The sequence below is a fragment of the Mytilus trossulus genome, chromosome 5 (assembly GCF_036588685.1).
Source record: "Mytilus trossulus isolate FHL-02 chromosome 5, PNRI_Mtr1.1.1.hap1, whole genome shotgun sequence".
Lineage (NCBI taxonomy): Eukaryota > Metazoa > Mollusca > Bivalvia > Mytilida > Mytilidae > Mytilus > Mytilus trossulus.
In genome coordinates, this window is record NC_086377.1 from 57,361,742 (window position 1) to 57,384,242 (window position 22,501).

The window sequence follows — 22,501 nt, forward strand, 5'->3', positions numbered from 1 at the left end:
GTTAAATGAAACTCTGTGGGTTGAAATGTAGTATTATAATTTATAAGTATTTTGTATAAGATAAAATGTAAAAAAAATATAAAAATCATCGTAATTTAGTGGAAACAACTTGCGTCAAATGTCAAATGAGCGATTATATCATTTGACTTATTTGTAGATCTTGTGTTGCAGATCATTTTTGTTGTTTGAAGTTTTAGATTACCTTTTAAGTATTCTATGATATAAGACCTAAATTGGTACGAATATTTCGCGACGTCAAACTGTGACATTTGTATGGAAAAGATGCAGTTTTTGAGTTATTTTAAGCATTAAATTTTGTTTGAAAACGAGAACACCGACCCTTATATTCTTTTTTAAGTATTTGACTTGATACTTTATGAAGATTATTTGTACCAATTTTTAAGCCACCGAAGTTTTTAACAAATGAGATAAATATCATTTTTGATAAAGATAATTATTTTCAAATAACTCTTTTACAAATGAAGAGCATACTTTTGGACAAACATGGATATTTCAAATCGTTTTACAAACATGAGCATGTATTTTTCCTTTTTAAAACAAAAATAGTTTAGTATGAAATCGGAATATATAATTAGTAAATGTCAAAAATTTCATCCCCATTTATCTCTAAAAGCAGACGAAGGTATATTTATTATTATATATTTAAAATTACCAAGTGAAAATAGTTTGCATACACATTTTGGTAAATAAATATTAAGCCCTTCAGTTTGCAGCATGAACAAAGTTTTATAAATTCACGATGGTAAACGGCATTAAAGCAGTGTTTTTTTATGCAAAATTACAGATTAAGATCGTTTAACAGGTGAAATCTTCCGATCAGGAAAGACATTTCCAACTAAAATTTGTGCTTTTAAAGAAAAGGTACAAAATGATGTTAAGGGAGCTACCATTTGATTTTTAGGGGGGGGGGGGGATGAAATTTGAAAAAAATAGGCAGGATAGGAGTTTTGATTAAAAAAAAAGGCAGGATGAGACACTTGCAAAAATAAAAAGTCAGGGAGACAATTTAGGTAAAAAAAAGTCAGGATAAACTATAAAAAAAAAGGCAGGACCGAACATAGTGAAAAATAAAAAGGCAGGACAGAGAATACATCTAAAAAAAAAGGCAGGACAAAATTTTTCATCCTAGCCTCCCCCCCCCCCCCCCCATAAAAATCAAATGGTAGCTCCCTAAGTGTCGATTAATGGGATATGACTTTATAACAAATGATTTTTTTCTTATTTTCAAAAGGAACCAACTAATTGTATCGATTGCGTAAACGGACAAATTGTGTCAGAATAAATTATCGATTATGTCATGACAAAAGTATCGATTGTGTCAGGATAAATTATCGAGTGTGTCATGACAGAACATCGATTGTGTCATGGTAGAATATTTTATGATAGTTTCATGACGAAAGTATCGATTATGTCATGATAAATATTTCGATTGTGTCAGGATAAAAATGTTAAGTTTCAGGATGAATCTAACGATAGAGACATAATAAAAGTATCGATAGTGTCAGGATAAAGTTATCGATTGCTTGGAATGAAGATAAAATCGTTTCATGATAAAAGTATCGATTGTGTCATGATAATAAATGTATTAATTGTGTCATGATAAAATTATCGATGGTCACAATTTGTGCCATGAAAAAAGTATTCGCCATTGCAAAATGAGATCTAAAATGAACTCACAGAAAACTAATCATTAAATTTAATTGTTTAATCATAACACAATCTACTTTTTATCTTATATATAATTTATTATGAATGAATCTACTTAACATAAGATAATACTTCCGAAAGAATGGGCTCCATGAGGATGAAACATAATGTTCCGGAAATCCCTTTTTCATCAATCAATTAAGACATCGTAATTTCGTATTTGGTCACAGGTTGTTTTGTTATAAAGAAATGACGGACTAGTAAACACATGACAATTACGCAATTTACTTTCAAGTATTAAAAAGCCCCAATTTTTTTTGGATACAATTACATGCATAATTCATCAGATGCAAGGGTATATATATATATTGTAACGGACGTCGATTTCTTTGATATTTACTTTCTCTTCTCAGCTGAACAGTATGTATTATATAATTTACACATCTTCTTTAACTAATTAAATACTTAACTATAATTAATCATATATAACTATCAATTATGAAAACAAATGTATGCGTCTTTGTAAAGATTTGTTGTCAGTTTTTGACGGTTTTTTTTTTTTTTTTTTTTATCATTCATTCATTTAGTTATGATGCATATTTGCACAAATCATAACTTGTGTCAATCTAACCAATTTGGCCGTTTCAGATTCTAAAGCATCATGGGTAATTTCATTGTTCGTACCCAAAAGTGAAAATAACGTTACGTCATTGGTTGAATTTCCATTGTTTATAACGTTTAAACCAATCAAAACGCTTTGGTGTACGCTTTTGAAAATATTACCCAGGATGCATTATATTCTAAAACGGCGAATAAATTCTGGATTGGTTTGCACTCAAAATTTTATAAATTTCCTGTATACAAAACTTTGAACTTTTTGAAAAACTAAGGATTTTCTTATCCCAGGCATAGATTACCTTAGCCGTATTTGGCACAACTTTTTGAAATTTCGGATCCTCAATGCTCTTCAACTTTGTACTTGTTTGGCTTTGTAAATATTTTAATTTGAGCGTCACTGATGAGTCTTATGTAGACAAAACGCGCGCCTGGTGTACTAACTTATAATCCTGGTATCTTTGATAACTATTTACACCACTGAGTCGATACCACTGCTGGTGGACGTTTCGTTCCCGAGGGTATCACCAGCCCAGTAGTCAACACTTCGGTGTTAACATGAATATCAATAATGTGTTATTTTTTATAAATTTCCTGTATACAAAACTTAGGACTTTTTGAAAAACTAAGGATTTTCTTATTCCAGGCATAGATTACCTTAGCCGTATTTGGCACAACTTTTTGGAATTGCGGATCCTCAATGCTCTTCAACTTTGTACTTGTTTGGCTTTATAAATATTTTTATTTATCTTAGGTAGACGAAACGCGCGTCTGGCGTACTAAATTATAATCCTGGTACCTTTGATCACTATTTACTAATATGTTTTTTAGCTGAAACTGTAAATATATCTGGTAGTTCGGGGGTTTAAAGTCCCCTTTTTCAACGATCAATGCTTTTGATTGGGGAAACATATCCCCTCAACCTGGGTTTGAACTTCCTTTTTAAATTTGGCTGGATACGCCCCTGATAATGTAGACTACTGCATGCATTTGAAATACGTATTACTCATTGTTGAAGACCTTACATGGCCAAATAGTTGTTTAATTGTGCAGGCATTAATCTCTGGTGGAAAGTTTCATTGCCGTTCGAACCAATTTCCCATACAGACAGAGTTATCGTCCTTTCCTCCTCAATCTCATCCATACAGACAGAGTTATCGTCCTTTCCTCCTCAATCTCAATCTCAGATTGAGGAGGAAAGGACGATAACTCTGTCTGTATGGGAGATTGCGTTCGAACAGCATCTTCTTATTGTTATACTTAGCGATAAAATCCCGACGGATCTAGTTACTTTAAAATAATTGTACTATTTTATTAATAACTTTACAGTTATAGATTTGTTCTATATAAATTTGAAGTCAGTGGCCTGTTTTTTTTAAGTAGTGTAGTGCTATACAAGAGGCATTAAAGTACAAAAAAAAACCCGAAGTACTTTATTTCTACTAGAATTTTGATAGACAATCTGTACTTAAAGTGCAACTTGATTTAAATGCACTAGACGGGTACAACATTGTCTGTGTACCTTAAATGATTTATATATAACAAATATAAAAGAGATTCTTGATTGGGGTTTACAAAATAGAGACAAATGACATAAAAATTAAAAATACAGAAATGATGGACCCCTTCGAGCCCCTCATAGAACTGCTACTTTCAACTTTCAGGACGTTTTGGTGTTTACTTTTGAAAATATTTCCAAAGACGCATTAAATTCTGGCAATATCACAAGAACCATTACTGATGATTGGTAAAAGTTAAAATTGTCAATATCAAATTTGACCTCTATTTTGTCATCAGTATCAACATATTAAAATTTGAAAAGCTTAGATTGAATGGTTTGTGAGTAAATGCAACAACGTGAATGGAAACACCATTTTACGATCTTTCAAGAACCATAACTCCTGAACGGTAAAAGTCAAAATCGTCATTATTAAACTTGACCTCTATTTTGTCATCAATAACAACATATTAAAATGTGAAAAGCTTTGGTTGAATGGTTCATGAGAAAATGCACGGACACGACTGGAAACACCATTTTTCCATCTTTCAAGAACCATAACTCCTGAACGGTAAAAGTCAAAATAGTCATTATTGAACTTGACCTCCATTTTGTCACCAGTAACAAATATTAAAATTTGGGAAGCTTTGGTAGAACAGTTCATGCGTAAATGCACGGACACGACTGGAAACGCCATTTTTCAATCTTTCAAGAACCATAACTTCTGAACGGTAAAAGTCAAAATGGCCATTATTGAACTTGACCTTCATTTAGTTGTCATTAACAACATATTAAAATTTGGGAAGCTTTGGTAGAACTGTTCATGAGTAAATGCACGGACACGACTGGAAACGCCATTTTTCAATCTTTCAAGAACCATAACTCCTGAACGGTAAAAGTCAAAATGGCCATTATTGAACTTGACCTTCATTTAGTTGTCAGTAACAACATATTAAAATTTTAAAAGCTTTGGTTGAACGGTTCTTGAGTTAATGCACGGACAACATTTGATTGCCGCCCGCCCGACCGACCGACCGACCGACCGCCCGCCCGCCCTGCCGCCCGCCGAGCATCCCCAATTTAATAACCGACATTTTTGTCACAAAAATCCGGTTAAAAACTGAGATTAAGGAATATATCAAAGAGACAACAACCTTATTAAAATGCAAATAACATATCCGAATGCCACCAATGGGTCTTCAACACAGCGAGATAATTCAGCACTCGGAGACGGGCCTCAGGATACATGTCCTTACATCGATAACAATTGTACAGTGAAACCTGGGTAAACCCAACCTCTTCGGGACTTACGATTTTGTTCGGTTTTGGCCGATGTTCGGTTTTATCAGTTTCACAACGTATACAATTTGGTATGACGGTGGTTAAGAACATGTTTGGTTTATACAGGTTTTCGGTTTAATGCAGGATTCGGTTCAGCCAAGTTTCATTGTAATTGATATTGTAATAAAATCTGGTTTATACTAGTTCGTATTCATTATTATTTCTAGACAAAAAGTCTTGTTAAAACATATGTTAAAGATTTTTCTGTTCAAGAACTAAGTTAGTCATTAAATTTAAAATCAAGCACATTACTGCACGATCTTGTCATAATAAAAGCATCCACTTTTCATTGTCTCATAAAACTCAAATCAAACAGATCATTAAATTTAATTGTATTATCATAACAAAATCTACAAAACAGCTTCCGAAAGATATCTTCCGAAGAGGATGTCGACTTTCGTGATAGTTTTTTTAGTAAAAATTGTGAGATGTTCAGATATGATATATTTCTATATTTGGTATTCATTTTTGTATTTAAAATTGTATTACGGTAATTTTGTTCAATTTTGACGACTGTCGGTGACCTATACTTTCTGGGCTGATATACATAAAATCGATTGAGTTAAAGGACGACATCAAAAGTTCATTGTAGGATAACTAACGTAATTCATATAATTTTTTCACTCATCCCCTTCCCCCTCTTAATGTATTTTGGGAAAACATGATTGACCAATAAGGATGCATATAAAAACGATGTCAATTAAAAAAAAGAGCAGAAAACAGCCGAAGGCCACCAATGGGTCTTCAACACAGCAAAAAAATGACCATCATACAACATATCCCTATAAGACACCACGCAATAAATTTGGGTATAATGTCCGCTCGTCTGCCTGAGTCATTCCATCTGTCCATAGTTCCGTTCGAAAAAAAAAGGGGTGGGGTGGGCAAGCTCAAAAAGGTTTTCCGATCTTTTTACACGCGAATCATTTGGAAACAAATTATACAATATTTGGTCTGCGACATTCATAATATTGAGATGTGAAGCGTGTAAGTAACTTCTCCAGCTACCCTACATCCACTTCCTGTTTGCCGTTAGCTTGATTTATTACTACACTAAAGCGTGTAAGAAACTTCTCCAGCTACCCTATAGCCACTTCCTGTTTGCCGTTAGCTTGATTTATTACTACACTCATTACACAAAGAAAATATTCTTCAAAGTTTTCTATGCTTCCATGAAAGGGAATGATAAACTAATTAAAACCAAACACCTGGTGGTATGTATGTACAAAGACAGGAATCTATTTAGCTGTCATACTACCAATTCACCAACTCAAAATTAGAACATAGTAAAAGAAGTCCTTCCATGACAAAAATAGTGCTTTTGAAGTCATTGTTTACTTAGATTCACAAACAAATTTGAAGAATTGAACCTTTTGGTGAAAGAGTAATATATGTAGACCATTTTGAGACAAAATTTACTTGTTCAGGATTTTGAATTAACACTTGAGAGTTAATGCTTTTGAAGTGTCATATATCTGGAAAATTCTTTAAAACAGAAAGTACTAGTATATATATAATGAAGCATTGGTTGACCGTTCCACTTGTCCTTTATCTGTTTGGCTGCTAAAAGGGTGATTCACATACTCAGCGAGAACCACCCTATTGGAATTTGTTGCGACTGTCGTACAAGTGAGAGGTTTAGCGCTATAAAACCAGGTTCAATCAACCATTTTCTACATTTTAAACTGCCTGTACCAAGTCAGAAATATAACAATTGTTGTCCGTTCGTTTGATGTGGGTTTTTTTATTTGAGATTGCCATTTGATAAGGGACTGTCCGTTTTGAATTTTTCTCGGAGTTCAGTATTTTCGTGATTTACATTTTGGGTACACGTCAATACGAAATTTGAAATATTTTTGCATCAAATATACGCCACGGGACGTTTTAAGGTAGAAAGGGTGTCTTCCTCCATCTTGGATTTGGAAATACTAGAAAACAAGGTCTAGATCTTTAATAAAATGTTCAAATTTTGAGAGAAGTAGGTAATTCATGTGTAAGAACTTTCACTTCAATATAGAAAATGACATGATTTATCATATTAATGGTTGGATTTTACAAAAATCAGTTAACTTTGTTAATTTTTTTTCTCTCCAAATTTGCCACATAAGGGAAGGCAACTCAAATTCAAGGGCAGATAATTACGATTTAGGTACTTTTACAATAGAATGTGTTAGGAATTTACCTATTTTAAAAGTAGCAAGAAAACGGGTCCGGTAACCCTATTTTTTCTTAATTGAAAGCATACTATTTAAGTTATCTTCTCATATGTTATCTCAAAATTCTATGGTGTAGTTTACGCTTTATTGTAGAAAATTTGGTTTTCCATGCATAATCTGTACAAAAATCTGTCAATTTTGAACACTGTGTAGAGTGAAAATAAGCACGGTGACCCATTCTTTTTATTATGTTTTTTGAAAAAGCATTTTAAAAACTACATTTTGGCAAATTATTAAAAAATTCTATGGATTATAATTTAGACACCCTATCTACCTTAAACCATTAAACATTGAAACATGTAAATCGCTGACATACATCCTATAATTAATGGCTTTGTCATAGGAAGTTATAAAAGATGTTAAGTCGTTTTTCCAAAGTCCAATGATATGCATATCGAAAACCAAAAAATCCGTCACTTGCAATGTCACGAATTACCATAACAGGAAATATGAAATGATAAGCTTTCCGTAAATTCTTCCTTTCTCAGATTTAATCAAACGTTTATAAACAAAGCCTGTATTGCTTGAGAAAACAAATAATCATAAATTAACGCATCAGAAATAATATCTTTCCAGTATTCCGGAAGTTGTCTTAATATCAAAAGCATCGATACATCTATTCGTGTACTTTAATGCATTTAAAATAGGTAGACAGATAAACGTTAACGCTCCAATAACTTGTAAGCTTATCAAATATCATAGAAATATTGACATTCACGTAAGATCTCGCTCAAACGTGACCTTGGGTTTTACGACATCAAAGTTTCAATCGTTGTCCTCTGAATCCTTGTGTAAGAAAACAAAACTGTGACGTATCAGGTGTTTCTGGAATATCAATTCATATTCATGCGAAACGTCCGAAAATAAACCGTTAAGAAGTCAAAATATGAAAAGGGCTGACACTTGATGGCCTAAATAGGACTGTAAAAAATATACTGCCTGCATGACTGAATATGATGGTGTAAATTTAGTTTTAGTGCAATAAATCTATTTATTGTGTCACAGGCTACAAGTATAAAGGGACCCTAGGAGAATGATACTTACTTACCAACAAAACGTTAAGCTGATGAAAATAGAAGCTCTGACCCCCAAGATGATAAGTACGAGTTATTTCCCTTCTTTGTTAAGGGGTGCTAATTATTTCTTATTCTGTTTTGGCAAAGATATCAGGTTGAAGAGACAAAAAGATATATTCGCCATTTAGAGCCAACATTTTCATAATTAATTTTTAGCTAAGTTTTTCTTGTTTCCGAATCCCAGCATTTTAATTATACAATGATATTTCGTGCACTTTAAAAATATGAAATATTGTTTAAACTATATATAGATATAGGAAGATGTGGTGTGAGTGCCAATGAGACAACTCTCCATCCAAATAACAATTTAAAAAGTAAACCATTATAGGTTAAAGTACGGCCTTCAACACGGAGCCTTGGCTCACACCGAACAACAAGCTATAAAGGGCCCCAAAATTACTAGTGTAAAACCATTCAAACGGGAAATAATATAATTCATTAAAGGTTGATTTTTCGCGCGTTCTGAAAGCATATAGCAGGATTCTGAAAATTATTAAATGTAATACCTATTTCACTTCATTAGAACTGTCCCTGGTTAAATTTTGTTTTCTTGCTTTTAAAAGTAGTGAATTAAAAAAGAACTAACAAAAACACAAACAAACCTGTTTTTACGTACAAGTAGTTCGAAGATCGTCGTAAAGACCTTAGTATAACTTGAACATCTGTCAAATTAAGTGACAAACGGAGATGATGATACAAAAACAAGCGTTAAATGTGCAAAAATAATGATTTCGTGACTCGAGAAAGTGGTATTTATTCATTAATTTATCGCATCAATTTATGTATTATTTATTATTAGTACAGAGAAATACAATGTATAAAACCGATGGATGCAAAGAAACACGTGAATATTGTATAACGTTTTATGAGACGTAAAAACTGTTATTTTGGATTGAATTTTCATTTATTTGAGGGATTGCCCTAAACTCTCGACTAAAATATATATAGGGCTCATTTCTTTTATCTGAAAATTGTGACAAAAAATTTGCTTAAATCCCTTGACACAAATAAAAGAAATTTGAACTACATATTTCACGAGGATAATTTCATTTAATATATACAGTAGCAGTTTGACAAATACTTATTTTGATCATAAAGAAGCTTGAAGTCTCCTTACTTATAATAATTGATTTACAACGTTAAGCTGATTTTTAGCTCCCTTAGTTGTTATGCAACATCTGAAGACCAAGTATTACAGCCCTTATTTTCTCTCTTTCCACCAAAGCGTTGTTTAAACATATTCCAGGAGAGATTGTTTTCCAAACTACATTCGTTTCTCACTTAAAATTGTATTTTGTGAAACCCTTTTGAATTTTCGTTATATATATATGAGGGTCTGAACAGGTATTTCAGAATATAGAATATTGGGCCGGAAAAAAGTGCAGACGCATATGAAGAACATATTTATTAATTTTAATTGTTTGGCTGTAGAAGATATAAAACAACAAGGGTAACCCAGTTACCAGTATATTACAAGGGGAAAACGCCTAGCAACTTCATCCTCTACCATTTTAACTAGTATCATCCGTCGAAATATTCAACTGGACTTCCATATGCCTTACAACTTATGTTTACAATATTTTCACCATTTTCACTCAGGATCAACCACTTTTAATTTGATGTTATTCGTTATGGCCATGGGGTACTCTCCTAGTCCAATTCCCTCTTTGAAAATCAGAATCTAAAGGATTGTTGGTAATTTCATTTGAACCAAAATAAAAATCAGGTCACAACAATAGTTGAATTCCCCTTGTTTTGGACGTTGTAAGCCAATCACAATGCTTTGGTTAACGTAGTTATCAGATTCTGAAATAGCGAATTATTAGGAAGTAACCATTCAACTTCAAAATTCTAAAGGGGGGGGGGGGGGGGATCAGAATTGTGTTTTTTTTTTTGAGAATTTTTTTTTTTTAAAAACCAACCCCTCTTTTCTGGTCCTTTAACCGTAGCATGAACACATGATCTTTCAAATTGTAATACTTAAAATATTTCATTAAACCATGCCGCTTTTAACGCCCCTCAACTTCGAACGCAAATCATTTGTTTAGCAATTTTTAACTGATAGTTATAAGTAAAACAAGAACTATCTTTAAAAAAGACATCCGACGTATTTAAATTTGAGTATACATGTATTCACAAAACCCCCGCGAAAATCTCACATGTGTAGGTGCGTTCTAAAAGTCATGTACGTTTGTACAACACAGTTTACATTATTTAATTGGCCAGAATAAACAGCTCTCATGGATGTAAAGAGCTATTGGAGACACAATTATTTTAATAAAAATATAAATCTTTGTAAGATCTAGTTCAAATATTTATAGCTTTCCATCACGATATAATTAACGAGACGTTTTTTCAAACACAACCAAATCACCCACCATATCAGCATTTTGTCCAATCACAGAAAGGAGTTTCGAGCATGCGTATTTTGTTGCCATAGTGTAGCGTCCTTACGTTCAAAGGGCACAAACTACAACGAGTACGTCGGAAAAAACAATGAAAAATAGTAAATAACAAAAAAGTGAGATCCTCTATGTGTATAAATTTGTTTGTCATATCGTAGAAAAGAATATATATATATATATATTATAGTAAACACATTTCAACAATTGAATAATCTTTAAACATAGGCTATATTAGAATTTATAAATAAACAAGATTATGAAAAATACTTGATGTAATACTTTTGCAATCCTTTCCGGAATATATCATCCTTTTATCTTACATCAACCAATCAGAACACAACATCCTTATTTATCAACCAATCAACGTTCGCGAATCAAATGATGGCTGAATGTTCTCTACTTAGACTACTTAAAATTTATGCAATTATCATTGATTGTATTCGAATAAAAGGGAAAATTATAAAAATAATAAGATAGATTTCAACTGCCAGTGACGATATCGGAAAGACAGTGTGTGCTCGGACAAAGCGGCGAGTTTATCTGCCAGTGTAGATAAAAGAAAGATCTCCGTTGTGAAGGGGGAAATCATTAAGATTTTGAGAACTTGATTTCAACGTAAGTTGATTTTCATATACTTTTTTAAATCTTTTTATCTTAAAATGGTCTGCATCTGTATTTTTTATTTTGTTTAACTCTTTATTCCCTGACAATTTTTTGTTAGTTCGTTTAGTTTTTCCAACGTTAATAGGGATGGTCAATTTATCATGTATTTGTTTGAATTTGAGAAATAGAATCGGAATGTTAATTAAATCTTTGGTCTTAAATACTCACTAGTCTGAATGATGTACTTGACAAAACAAATCGAAATTTTACATATATAATGAAAGTCATCTATGAAATAGGATAGTATTAAGAGGATCCTATATTTCAATTTACTCTATTTGTTAATAATTATTTCTTTAAGTGTTTATGTTGTCCAACATCATTTTAAATACTAAAAAGAATTAAATTAGTTTTTTTTATTTATTTATAAACTTAAGTTTGTTTATCTTATATATGATGCTGATTTTAATTTTGATACAAAATTGCAAATTTTGCATGTTTTTCTAAAGAGTGGGTGATTTCTTTTAGTAGCGTCAGTGCAAAAAGGATAAAAATCTATAAGATATGTATAAGAAAAATAAATTAGTTTAAATCATAAAAACAATGGACAATGCAAAGATTTTTTCCAATCAAAATGTTTGCTTTTGATCATGATGTTCTTTGAAATGTTTTAAAATCAGTCCAATTAGCGTGATTCTCGTGTAACGGCAAATTAAACAGCTCTTCTTATAAACATAAAAGACATCTTTTTATATTGGAAATTGGCAAACAACTGTATGCTGATTAAGTTATGATCATACGTGAGTGTGCTATTTGTGAGTGTGTTTTCTTTCTAAATGGTTAATTGGTTTTATAAAAATTGTCTTGACGCAAATCGAATTGAATTAAACAGGGATTGCTCCTATAAAAGCATACGACCAGGCACACACTTCACTTTATAACTGTCCGACGCGCACGCCACCTTTTCACCTTCCGATGAACACCCTATTATTGACCCAGGCCGGAAGTAATAGCGAGACATTTATTCAGATCTAAGTGTAGCGATAAAACTCCCATATTTCCCACCGGAAATGTTAATCTAATCATAGAAGTGGTCCACCTTTTATTCATGAAATGACGTGAATCGGTATACAGAAAATTTCGTATCAATGAAATGTTATAAATAAAATGAAAATATCGCAAACAAGTATGAATAAAACGTAATGAATAAGTATCACTTTAAGCTATCTTATCTTGTTTATTACGTGCCGTTTCAGAATTTAATGCATTCTGGGTTATATTTAATAAAGTGTACACCAAAACGTCGTGATGGGTTGAAAACTTCCAAAACAAAGGAAATATAACCAATGTCGTGACGTTATTTTCATGTTGGTGTACGAACAATGAGCTTACTCACTCATTGTCCTTTAGATTCTGTAAAGGCGAAATTTTATTGTTTGTCGGAGGCGGATTAAGTGGGGGGGGGGGGGGGGGGGGGCAATGGGCCCGCTGCCCCTTTTTGAGAAAAACTTCGGTTGCTTATAAAGGGACTCACTGAAGCGTGGCGAGATCGGGTCCCCTCTTAGGAAGCCAGTGGGCACCCACTTATGAAAATTTCTGGATCCGCCACTGTTTGTTTCACGATAAGCAAGTGTTTTGGCTTTGATTGTTCTTTTTTGTCCTGCTGGAGGAACAAAGTTCTCGGGTTTCAAAGCCGGCACCAGACCCTCAACCACCTTGTATATCAGGATCAGATAGAGGCTGTGTCTTCTTTCTTCTGGCGTCTCAATTTTTAGCTGACGTCTCATGTTGGTTATGGATCCTGTTTTACGATTTCTGTAGTTCCCTTTCATGCCTCTGTTTTGTATTCGTTCTTATTTATCAATATCTCCTTTCATATTTTGGTTCCAAACTGTTGCTTCATATTCCACTGTTGATCTTACGAAGCATATGCACGCTGCTTTTCTACATGCTTTTGATACATTCCTTAAGTTCCTCCTAAGGGAACCTAAGGTATAGCATTGGCTTCTTGCTAAGGATGGTTATGTGGATACTCCATTTCAAGTCGTTTGATATTTGGAGTACTAGGCATGGGTCAACTTGTACCTCTTTTAAGATGTGTTTTTTAGCGTGTAGAATATGTCTGATTTTTTGTTATGATGGATAAGATATATTGCATTTTATAGCGTTAAATATCATATAATTTTTTCGGCCCAAATTTCAAGTTGTTCAAAATCTGATTCGTATTTAAATAAGTTTTTAAAAAAAATTCGTAAGAAATTATCAATAAAATGTCCTAAATGAGAATAATTGAAATCATAAATTATTATGTCCTATAATTTCGATATTTGCAAAAATGTGCAAATTTAAGGGGTTAACGAACATTTTGACAATATTTACTTTGATCTGTTGACAAATTTTTTTTTTTTTTAAATGAACCACACGATTCAAATTGACAATTTCATTTGATGTAGTGCAGGTTTTTTTCTATGTTGTGTTTTGTGTACTGGTGGTCTTTTTCCATTTTAGCCAAATCGTTTTCAGTGGATTTTCGATTTATAAATTTGAATGTCCATTTGTTATTTTTTGCCTCTCTCTTTGAAAAATATACCACACTTTGGAATAAATGTGTATCAATGGCAATAAAGCTACACATCGTCCCAGAAGTTAGTTTAGAAATAAAAACAAATTAAAAATCTTTGTGGAAAAAGGCATTGTCAAACATACGTAAAATCATTCATTTTTTGTACATAAAACAGTCCGTTAGTTTTCATGTTTGAATTGTTTTACATTTGTCATTTCGGGGCCTTTTGGCTGACTATACGGTATGGGTTTTGCTTATTGCTGGAGGCCATACGGTATCCTATAGTTGTTCATTTTTTTTCATTTGGTCTCTTATGGAGTGTTGTCTTTGGCAATCATACCACATCTTCTCTTTTTATATTTAAAAAAACAAAATAACAGACACAACTGTGAATCATCGAAAAAATCATAAAACAATGCTCGAACTATTTTTAAGAATCCTTCAAATTGTTATTGTCTGGTTTATTCTACTAGAGACTTTAATATTTATTTTTTAATCTGTCTGGTTATTGTGTATGTCATTATTTTCCATATTTGAGTTATGATGTCTTTCCCATGTGTGCTGTAGGCTGCAGTCTTGTAATTGACTGCTCCGTAGGCTTACATTCAAAACAGCTGATCTTGGATAATAAAAAAAATAAAGTAAGAATAAAGTTATGTTACCCTGAAGTCAAATATTTTTTTTCTATTTTCTGTTTTCTATTATTGCAAGGCCGCACCACATCCAATAAACATGATATCCTTCCACTTAACTGGTGTGTTATCCCACAAAATATGCAAGATTTCTCGAACTGGAAATACAAGACTGGTACCTCTAAGGTGTGGTATTGTAAATAACAAGAATAATAACGAGTCAATAGTCCTTGTCCAATATTTCCCGAATTTGCGTCAATACTTTAATTTTGTGAAAAAGACTGATAATAACTATAGTACTTTTTTTCTGAATTTTACTTAATTATATTCTTCTATCTCTTATCAATAGTCATAATTATATGTAAAAACATAATAATGATAGCTAATCAGGACAATCAAGACAACGAGGTGCATATACTAAGCCAATCAGAACAATTAAGACAACGAGGTGCGATAAGCCAATCAGAACAATTAAGACAACGAGGTGCGATAAGCGTGCTATGGCAAAAGTGATAATGAAACCGAATTCTAAAACTAAAGTGCTGAATCAATTACATATGGCGAAAGTGCAAATTACACTGGATTTTGGTTAACCGTTTAATCATTTACGTCAAAGCGAAAGTGCAAATTACACCGGGTTTCGGGCTACTGTTACATCAATAACGTAAAGCAAAAAGTACAAATTACACCAGGTGTAATAACGAATATGTATCGACGAAAGTGGAAATTACACCCGGTTTGTGTATGCTGTAAAATCAATCATCAATAGCGAAAGTGCCACTGAAACCGGGTGAATCAATTATGTATGACGAAAGTGAAATTTATATCAGGCTTGGGTATACCGTTAATAAGTTAAATGAAATACATATGATAAAAGCGGTATTACACAAGGTTTGGGTTTATCGTTGAAATAATAGGTTATGACGAAAGTGTTTATTACACTGGGTTTGGTTATACCGTTGAATAAATTACGTATGGCAAAAGTGGATTTATACCTGATTTGTTCATGTTGTTTGAATCATGAATTCAAAAATATATATGGAGAAAGTGTAAATTATTTCGAGTTTGGGCATAGTATTACCGTTGAATCAATAACATATTGCAAAAATCATATTAAACCGGTTTGAGTATCCGTTAAATCAATTAAATATGGAGAAAGTGCAAGTTATACTGTGTTTGGGTGTACCGTTGAATTCATAAAGTATGACAACATTTCTTATTACATCACTAAATGGTCTTGTCTACACTGCCATGAAAATGATTTTACCAATTAACCGTTTACAAAACTTTGAATATTTTGAAATACTAAGGATTTTCTAACCCAGGATATATTATCTTGCTGTATTTGGCAAAGGGTCCTCATTGCTCTTCCTGATCGTACTTTATTTGGCTATTTTACCTTTTTTTATACGAGCGTCACTGACGAGTTGTTTTTTTAGAATGAAACGCGCGTCTGGCGAACAACGTTTTTTAGCCTGTTATCTATGATCAGGTTATTGACTTGCGAATATTGAGATATTCTAATCCGACCCAAGATTGCTATATTAGTATTATAAACTATTTCGTGAAGTACATTTCTCAAATAATTTAAGATACTGTAGTTATCCATTCCAGTGTGAAAAAGATAAAAAGATTAATATTAAAAAGTAAACTTCCTCAATAAATATTTTGAGACAAACGTAATGAAATATATTAATATAATTTAAAAGTAATGGTGAATGTTTATTATCAGCCAATCAAAATTACCACATTTTCCTGTCAGCCAATCAAAATTACTGCATACAATCTGTCATCGCAGAAAACAACTGATATGAAAAGAAAAAGTAAAAAAAAACCAGCACTACTAAAAAACGACAGTTAGTCACACAAAATTTTCTTTCTTCATTTTATGTTTATTCTAGGTAGAATAAAACACCATGAATAGGCACTTTCAATTTTTGAGACGGAATTTTCTGGTTGTTCGATAGGGGCGTACTTTGGAGAACAAAATATAAATGATTATGAAGAATGGAGCGTTGAAATTTGATATAGAAATGAAGCAGGCTTGTCAAGATTTTATGTTTATTTTAGGTGAAATAAGAATGAAAATTTCTCCTCAAAATGAATCTATCTGAGAATGAATTATCTACGATTTAGACATTATCTTTTCATTTTCTTTTTCTTTTAGACAGAATAAGACACAATGAATGGGACATCTCCCTTTAAAATGAATTTATCTACAACGCCCCTGGCTATGGTTAAGACGGACAACACAGCAGATATGGTAAGCGTTGCCAAGGAGATGCACTGGTATAGCAGCGTGGTCTTTGGTACTTTCTTTGTGGTAGTTGGTCTTATTGGGAACATGCTCTCCATGATTATCTGGAACCGGAAGTCGCTTAGATCATCAACCGGAACTTACCTGATAGCACAAGCGGCAGCGGACATGAGCGTCCTTATCTTTTTCTTCTTCACGGACTCCTTAGAAATGATGGACCCGGATATCAAGAAGGAAAACTCGTATGGGATGTTCTATTCTTACATAGGATATCCCATATTTTACTTGGCGATTATCATCAGTATATGGATGACCGTTGGCGTCACTGTAGACAGATATATACAAGTCTGTTGGATCAGTTACTCAAAAGTAAGTTAAACTTTAATATATAGTTGTCAGTACACCTATGAAATATCTTTTAAATCTAAATATCCATATAAAACTGTAGTATTTTGCGTGTTACGTTCGTAATATTTCTACACACCCGAACTCGCAACAACGGCCGAATTAAAAGTATCAGTGATAAGTATTTCAGTAACATTGCGATAAAAGAAACAAATGTAAGAAGGTGGCTTGGATTTTTCCTTAAACACATGTGTAGACCGCCATCTTCTCCTATTCACTACTATAAACAATGCCAATATATTTTCTATGCTTACAAAAAACCTAACATTTCAAGTGTAGGCCTATTAATAAGTACAAAGTACGATAACGGGGTCTTTTTCCTTTACTTCATTGAAAATTGACCTTTAGATGTAAAATTTATAATTTCATGGTTTTGAATTCGATTACTCTAAAACAAAACAAATAAATGAATTAAAAAAAACATGACATTTATGGATTATTTTGTCTTGAATAATGCAGCAATACAGTCAAAATCAAACCATTTTTTAACATGCAATTTTTAAGCTAACGGCATTTTTTATGCATAGATAGTTTAATTGCTACTAGAAAACATTGACCTTCTGACAATGGTCCATCTGTATGTCAAAGTTATGCATTGTTTACTCATTATTCATAAAATATGCAAATTAATGCTATAATTGAAATTTTTTTTGTCAGCGAATAGAATACAAATCTTAATTTATCATGTACTGTTTTATTTTTAGTCGATGTGTAACCACAAGAGATCCTTATCTGGAATCGGAATCATAAGCTTGCTCTGTTTCATCATAAACATTCCTCACTTTTTTACATACGAACCAGTCCACGAACGAAATGCAACAGACGATTCGTATGTAATGACGGAATTCGGCAAAGGACACGGAAGTCAGAGCTATGAATTCTGGGTACACTGCATGTTCCTTGTTTTGGTACCCTGGGTAACAATATTCTGTTTGAATTTGATGATCATAAAACAGGTCCTGAAAACCGGCGCGAAAATGAGCGACAGGAAAAGTGTCTACGCCAAGGAGAAAACCAGGAGAGCAGAGAACCAGTTGACGACATTGCTTCTTACAGTGACCTTCACATTCCTTGTCCTGATAGCATTGCAGTGTATCACCCAATGCTTCTTCATGATGAAGCCGAAGACAGTGAGTATTAAGTTATCCAATATTTTATTCCTTTCATTTTGATTCACCACGGTATGTTCGATTATTCCCGATAACACATACGATTCGAACTGATAAGTTCCGATCCTAGTCGATTATTCCCGATAACACATACGATTCGAACTGATAAGTTCCGATCCTAGTCGATTATTCCCGAAAACACATCCGATTCGAACTGATAAGTTCCTATCCTAGTCGATTATTCCCGATAACACATACGATTCGAATTGATAAGTTCCTATCTTAGTCGATTATTCCCGATAACACATACGATTCGAACTGATAAGTTCCGATCCTAGTAGATTATTCCCGATAACACGTAAGATTCGAACTGATAAGTTCCTATCCTAGTCGATTATTCCCGATAACACATACGATTCGAACTGATAAGTTCCGATCCTAGTCGATTATTCCCGATAATACATACGATTCGAACTGATAAGTTCCTATCCTAATCGATTATTCCCGATAACACATACGATTCGAACTGATAAGTTCCGATCCTAGTCGATTATTCCCGATAACACATACGATTCGAACTGATAAGTTCCGATCCTAGTCGATTATTCCCGAAAACACATCCGATTCGAACTGATAAGTTCCTATCCTAGTCGATTATTCCCGATAACACATACGATTCGAATTGATAAGTTCCGATCTTAGTCGATTATTCCCGATAACACATACGATTCGAACTGATAAGTTCCGATCCTAATCGATTATTCCCGAAAACACATCCGATTCGAACTAATAAGTTCCTATCCTAGTCGATTATTCCCGATAACACATACGATTCGAATTGATAAGTTCCTATCTTAGTCGATTATTCCCGATAACACATACGATTCGAACTGATAAGTTCCGATCCTAGTAGATTATTCCCGATAACACGTACGATTCGAACTGATAAGTTCCTATCCTAGTCGATTATTCCCGATAACACATACGATTCGAACTGATAAGTTCCGATCCTAGTCGATTATTCCCGATAATACATACGATTCGAACTGATAAGTTCCTATCCTAATCGATTATTCCCGATAACTCATACGATTCGAACTGATAAGTTCCGATCCTAGTCGATTATTCCCGATAACACATACGATTCGAACTGATAAGTTCCGATCCTAGTCGATTATTCCCGAAAACACATCCGATTCGAACTGATAAGTTCCTATCCTAGTCGATTATTCCCGATAACACATACGATTCGAATTGATAAGTTCCGATCTTAGTCGATTATTCCCGATAACACATACGATTCGAACTGATAAGTTCCGATCCTAATCGATTATTCCCGATAACACATACTATTCGTTTCGATTCAGGTCGACACATATCGAAATTAACCTGGATATTCTTTTTTCTTTATAGGATAATACACAATATGTTTTTTATATGTTTTACATTATTCCATTTAACTTGTGTAGTGAAACAGCATAGTCGTTTATTCAAATCCGACGAAAATTAAGTTATCATGCTCGCCCCCCCTCCCCCCTCCCCCCCCCCCCCCCCCCACACACACACACTATTCTTTAAACTACACTGAAAATGTTTTAATAAATTCGAATTCCTATAAAATTGAATTCTGTTTCAGGTGGTATGAATAACTTTAAGTATAGTAAAACATTCTGAATATATATAATACACAAGAAATATATTAATAAATATTAATGTCTGACAAAATTGTATCATACAGATACGAGGGTTTAGACACCAAGGTAAAAAAAAACTTTAAAGATTTGAATTGGGTTGAGTTCAATATCGTAGCATTTACGTAGCGGCTGCGTAGCTGCTTTAAACAAGTAGTCTTTAGTTACCCGTTCAATAGGGTTCAATATTGTAGCAGCTTCGTAGCTGCTTTCAACAAGTGGTCTATAGTTACCCATTCAATAGTCAAAATCTACGTAGACTAGCAATACGTACAAATGTAGCTGCTACGATATTGAACTCAACCCTGCTATTGAATATTAAACTGTCTACAATTTTGTTTTAGGTCAACTTTGAACTTGTGAACGAGGCTTTCGCTGTTGCAAAGCTCGGTGTGATCATCAACTCCTCAATCAACTTTTTCTTGTACTGCCTGAGTGGACGCCGTTTCCGGAAGGAACTCTTCAGCATTATGGGATGGCAATTTAACTTCGGCGATAACAGCGACCTCTCTTCAGACAGAAGCGGATCAGGATCGGAATCGAAAACTTCTGCAATGTGAGGTTCCCCCTGTGCGGTATAATTTCATACCTTGCAGTCCTACTTGGAAATCATGGACCGTTTTTCAAGTCTTGTTGTATTTATTCATTATGATGCGATTTTTTTGTACCACGAGGAAGAAAAATAATGTCGTACATGTATAAACATAGTGACTATTTGTTTATGAATTGTTATCATTTATTGATTTTGTAAAGATTCGTAACATTTTTCGCGGATTATATGCTATCAAATTATCTTAATACTCAAAACAAATATGGGGGTAGATTGAGTATTGGTCGAATGAAAAAAAATGCTTAAAAGGTGGTAGTGAGAGAAAAATGAGAGATAATCAGGAAAAACAGAAAAGAGATATATAAAGAAGTCTTAGCTATTCATGTTATTCGTGATTGGATGATTTGGTGTTATTGACAGTTTAAATTTTTCTTTTAAATTAATTTACAACTATTATAGACTTAAGAATATTCAGAGCTTAAAATATTGTATAAACACTCTTCCTGTATATTGTTGAAGACAGTTTGTTTCCTTTAGATATATTTTTTATAGGTTATGTCGTTAATTTGCTATCTCATTGCCATTCATTCCTTGCTGTTTTTATTCATATAAAATGTAGACATTGTGATAGGAATGCCCAAAAATTAAGAAAAGATATAACCCGAATAATCCAGTCGTTACATTTCGATCACTACTGACCGCGAGAGGGCGATGTAAACACAAGATAAAGTATATTTGGTCAGCTCCCACAACAATAGTAAAAGTCTACTAGTTCAAAAAATAAAATAACCTGGAACATAGTAAAATGATGCGGACTGTGTATAATTATCAGGAAAAAAAATCATTTGGCATAATCAGCAATACAGAATGGATAGGGATCTATTTTTTTTGGTGTTATTTAACGGTTAGACCATTTACCGTTATTCTTTTGTCCATCATTTTCAAAGAAACTATTCTGACACTCAATTTTTCCCATCATAAGCTATTCTCCTTATTTCGTTCATTATGGCATTATTCCCGATCTTTATATTTTGACATCTATTTTTTCACCGTTCTTTATATATTTGCGTATTCATGACTTTTTTTTTTAATATTTCGCCCTTCTTTTTTCCAAATTTGACCAGCATTTTCCATTCTGTAAAATCCACCTAGACCCTCATTTAATGTTGGTTGTTTCTTTGTTTCAAAATAACAAACGTTTTAAAAGACTTTCAAACTAGTATATTAATAAAGAAACTAAAGCAGCAGAAAACAAATGAAGCTGTGCTTGTTTTCAAGAATAAAAATTTGGCAGGTAATAGTTCAGACAAAGAATTCGAACGAAAACCCAATTATGAATAGAAGACAACGACCAATTACAGATGCTCATGGAACAAAGGCTTTTTAACCACTCAGATACTTTTTTTCAATAAATGATTGAAAAAACAAAAAGTGCTATAAACATGTCATTTTCGCTCTTTAATTCAGAATTTCTCCTAGTAACATTATTAGGAGGATTAACAGAAGAAGCATAAAATTAGTTTTTTCGTGAAGCAGTTACACTTGTTAGTGGTACACATGTTTATCTATTTTACCAACAGGAGCATTGCACATGTAGTTATAGTTCAGCACGTAAATTTAATACCGGTATCTTACAAGGGAGATAATCATCCTAAATCTTTCAACTCAGCAACACTCAAATTGACTCGTTATATCGCATGATGTTTAGCGCGAATGATTTATCCACAAGTACAGACTACCTTAAAAGATCATTCTAGGTTTTCACCTTGAATTGTTCATCCATGGAACCACTATTTATGTTTCTTCCGATAATGTTCATTCACTGAACCATTATTCCAATACATTTATTCTATGTACATCACTTGTTATTGC

At 33.1% G+C, this 22,501-nt stretch overlaps 1 protein-coding gene across 4 annotated transcripts; it reads left to right on the forward strand.

The window, feature by feature from the left end:
* The first annotated feature begins 1,933 nt into the window (after positions 1-1,933).
* Positions 1,934-22,336, forward strand: LOC134718961 (probable G-protein coupled receptor 139). 4 transcript variants are annotated; one of them, XM_063581837.1, is made up of 4 exons: positions 1,934-2,088; positions 16,785-17,243; positions 17,984-18,409; positions 20,424-22,336. In XM_063581837.1, the coding sequence occupies exons 2-4, from the start codon at positions 16,800-16,802 to the stop codon at positions 20,637-20,639; spliced, it is 1,086 nt and encodes a 361-aa protein (XP_063437907.1). In that variant the 5' UTR covers positions 1,934-2,088; positions 16,785-16,799; the 3' UTR covers positions 20,640-22,336. The 4 variants fall into 4 exon arrangements, with proteins under 4 accessions (XP_063437907.1, XP_063437906.1, XP_063437910.1 ...); XM_063581836.1 differs by lacking the exon at positions 1,934-2,088 and adding an exon at positions 11,239-11,434; XM_063581840.1 differs by lacking the exon at positions 1,934-2,088 and adding an exon at positions 11,244-11,438 and having other exon boundaries at positions 16,789-17,243.
* Positions 22,337-22,501: the final 165 nt, after the last annotated feature.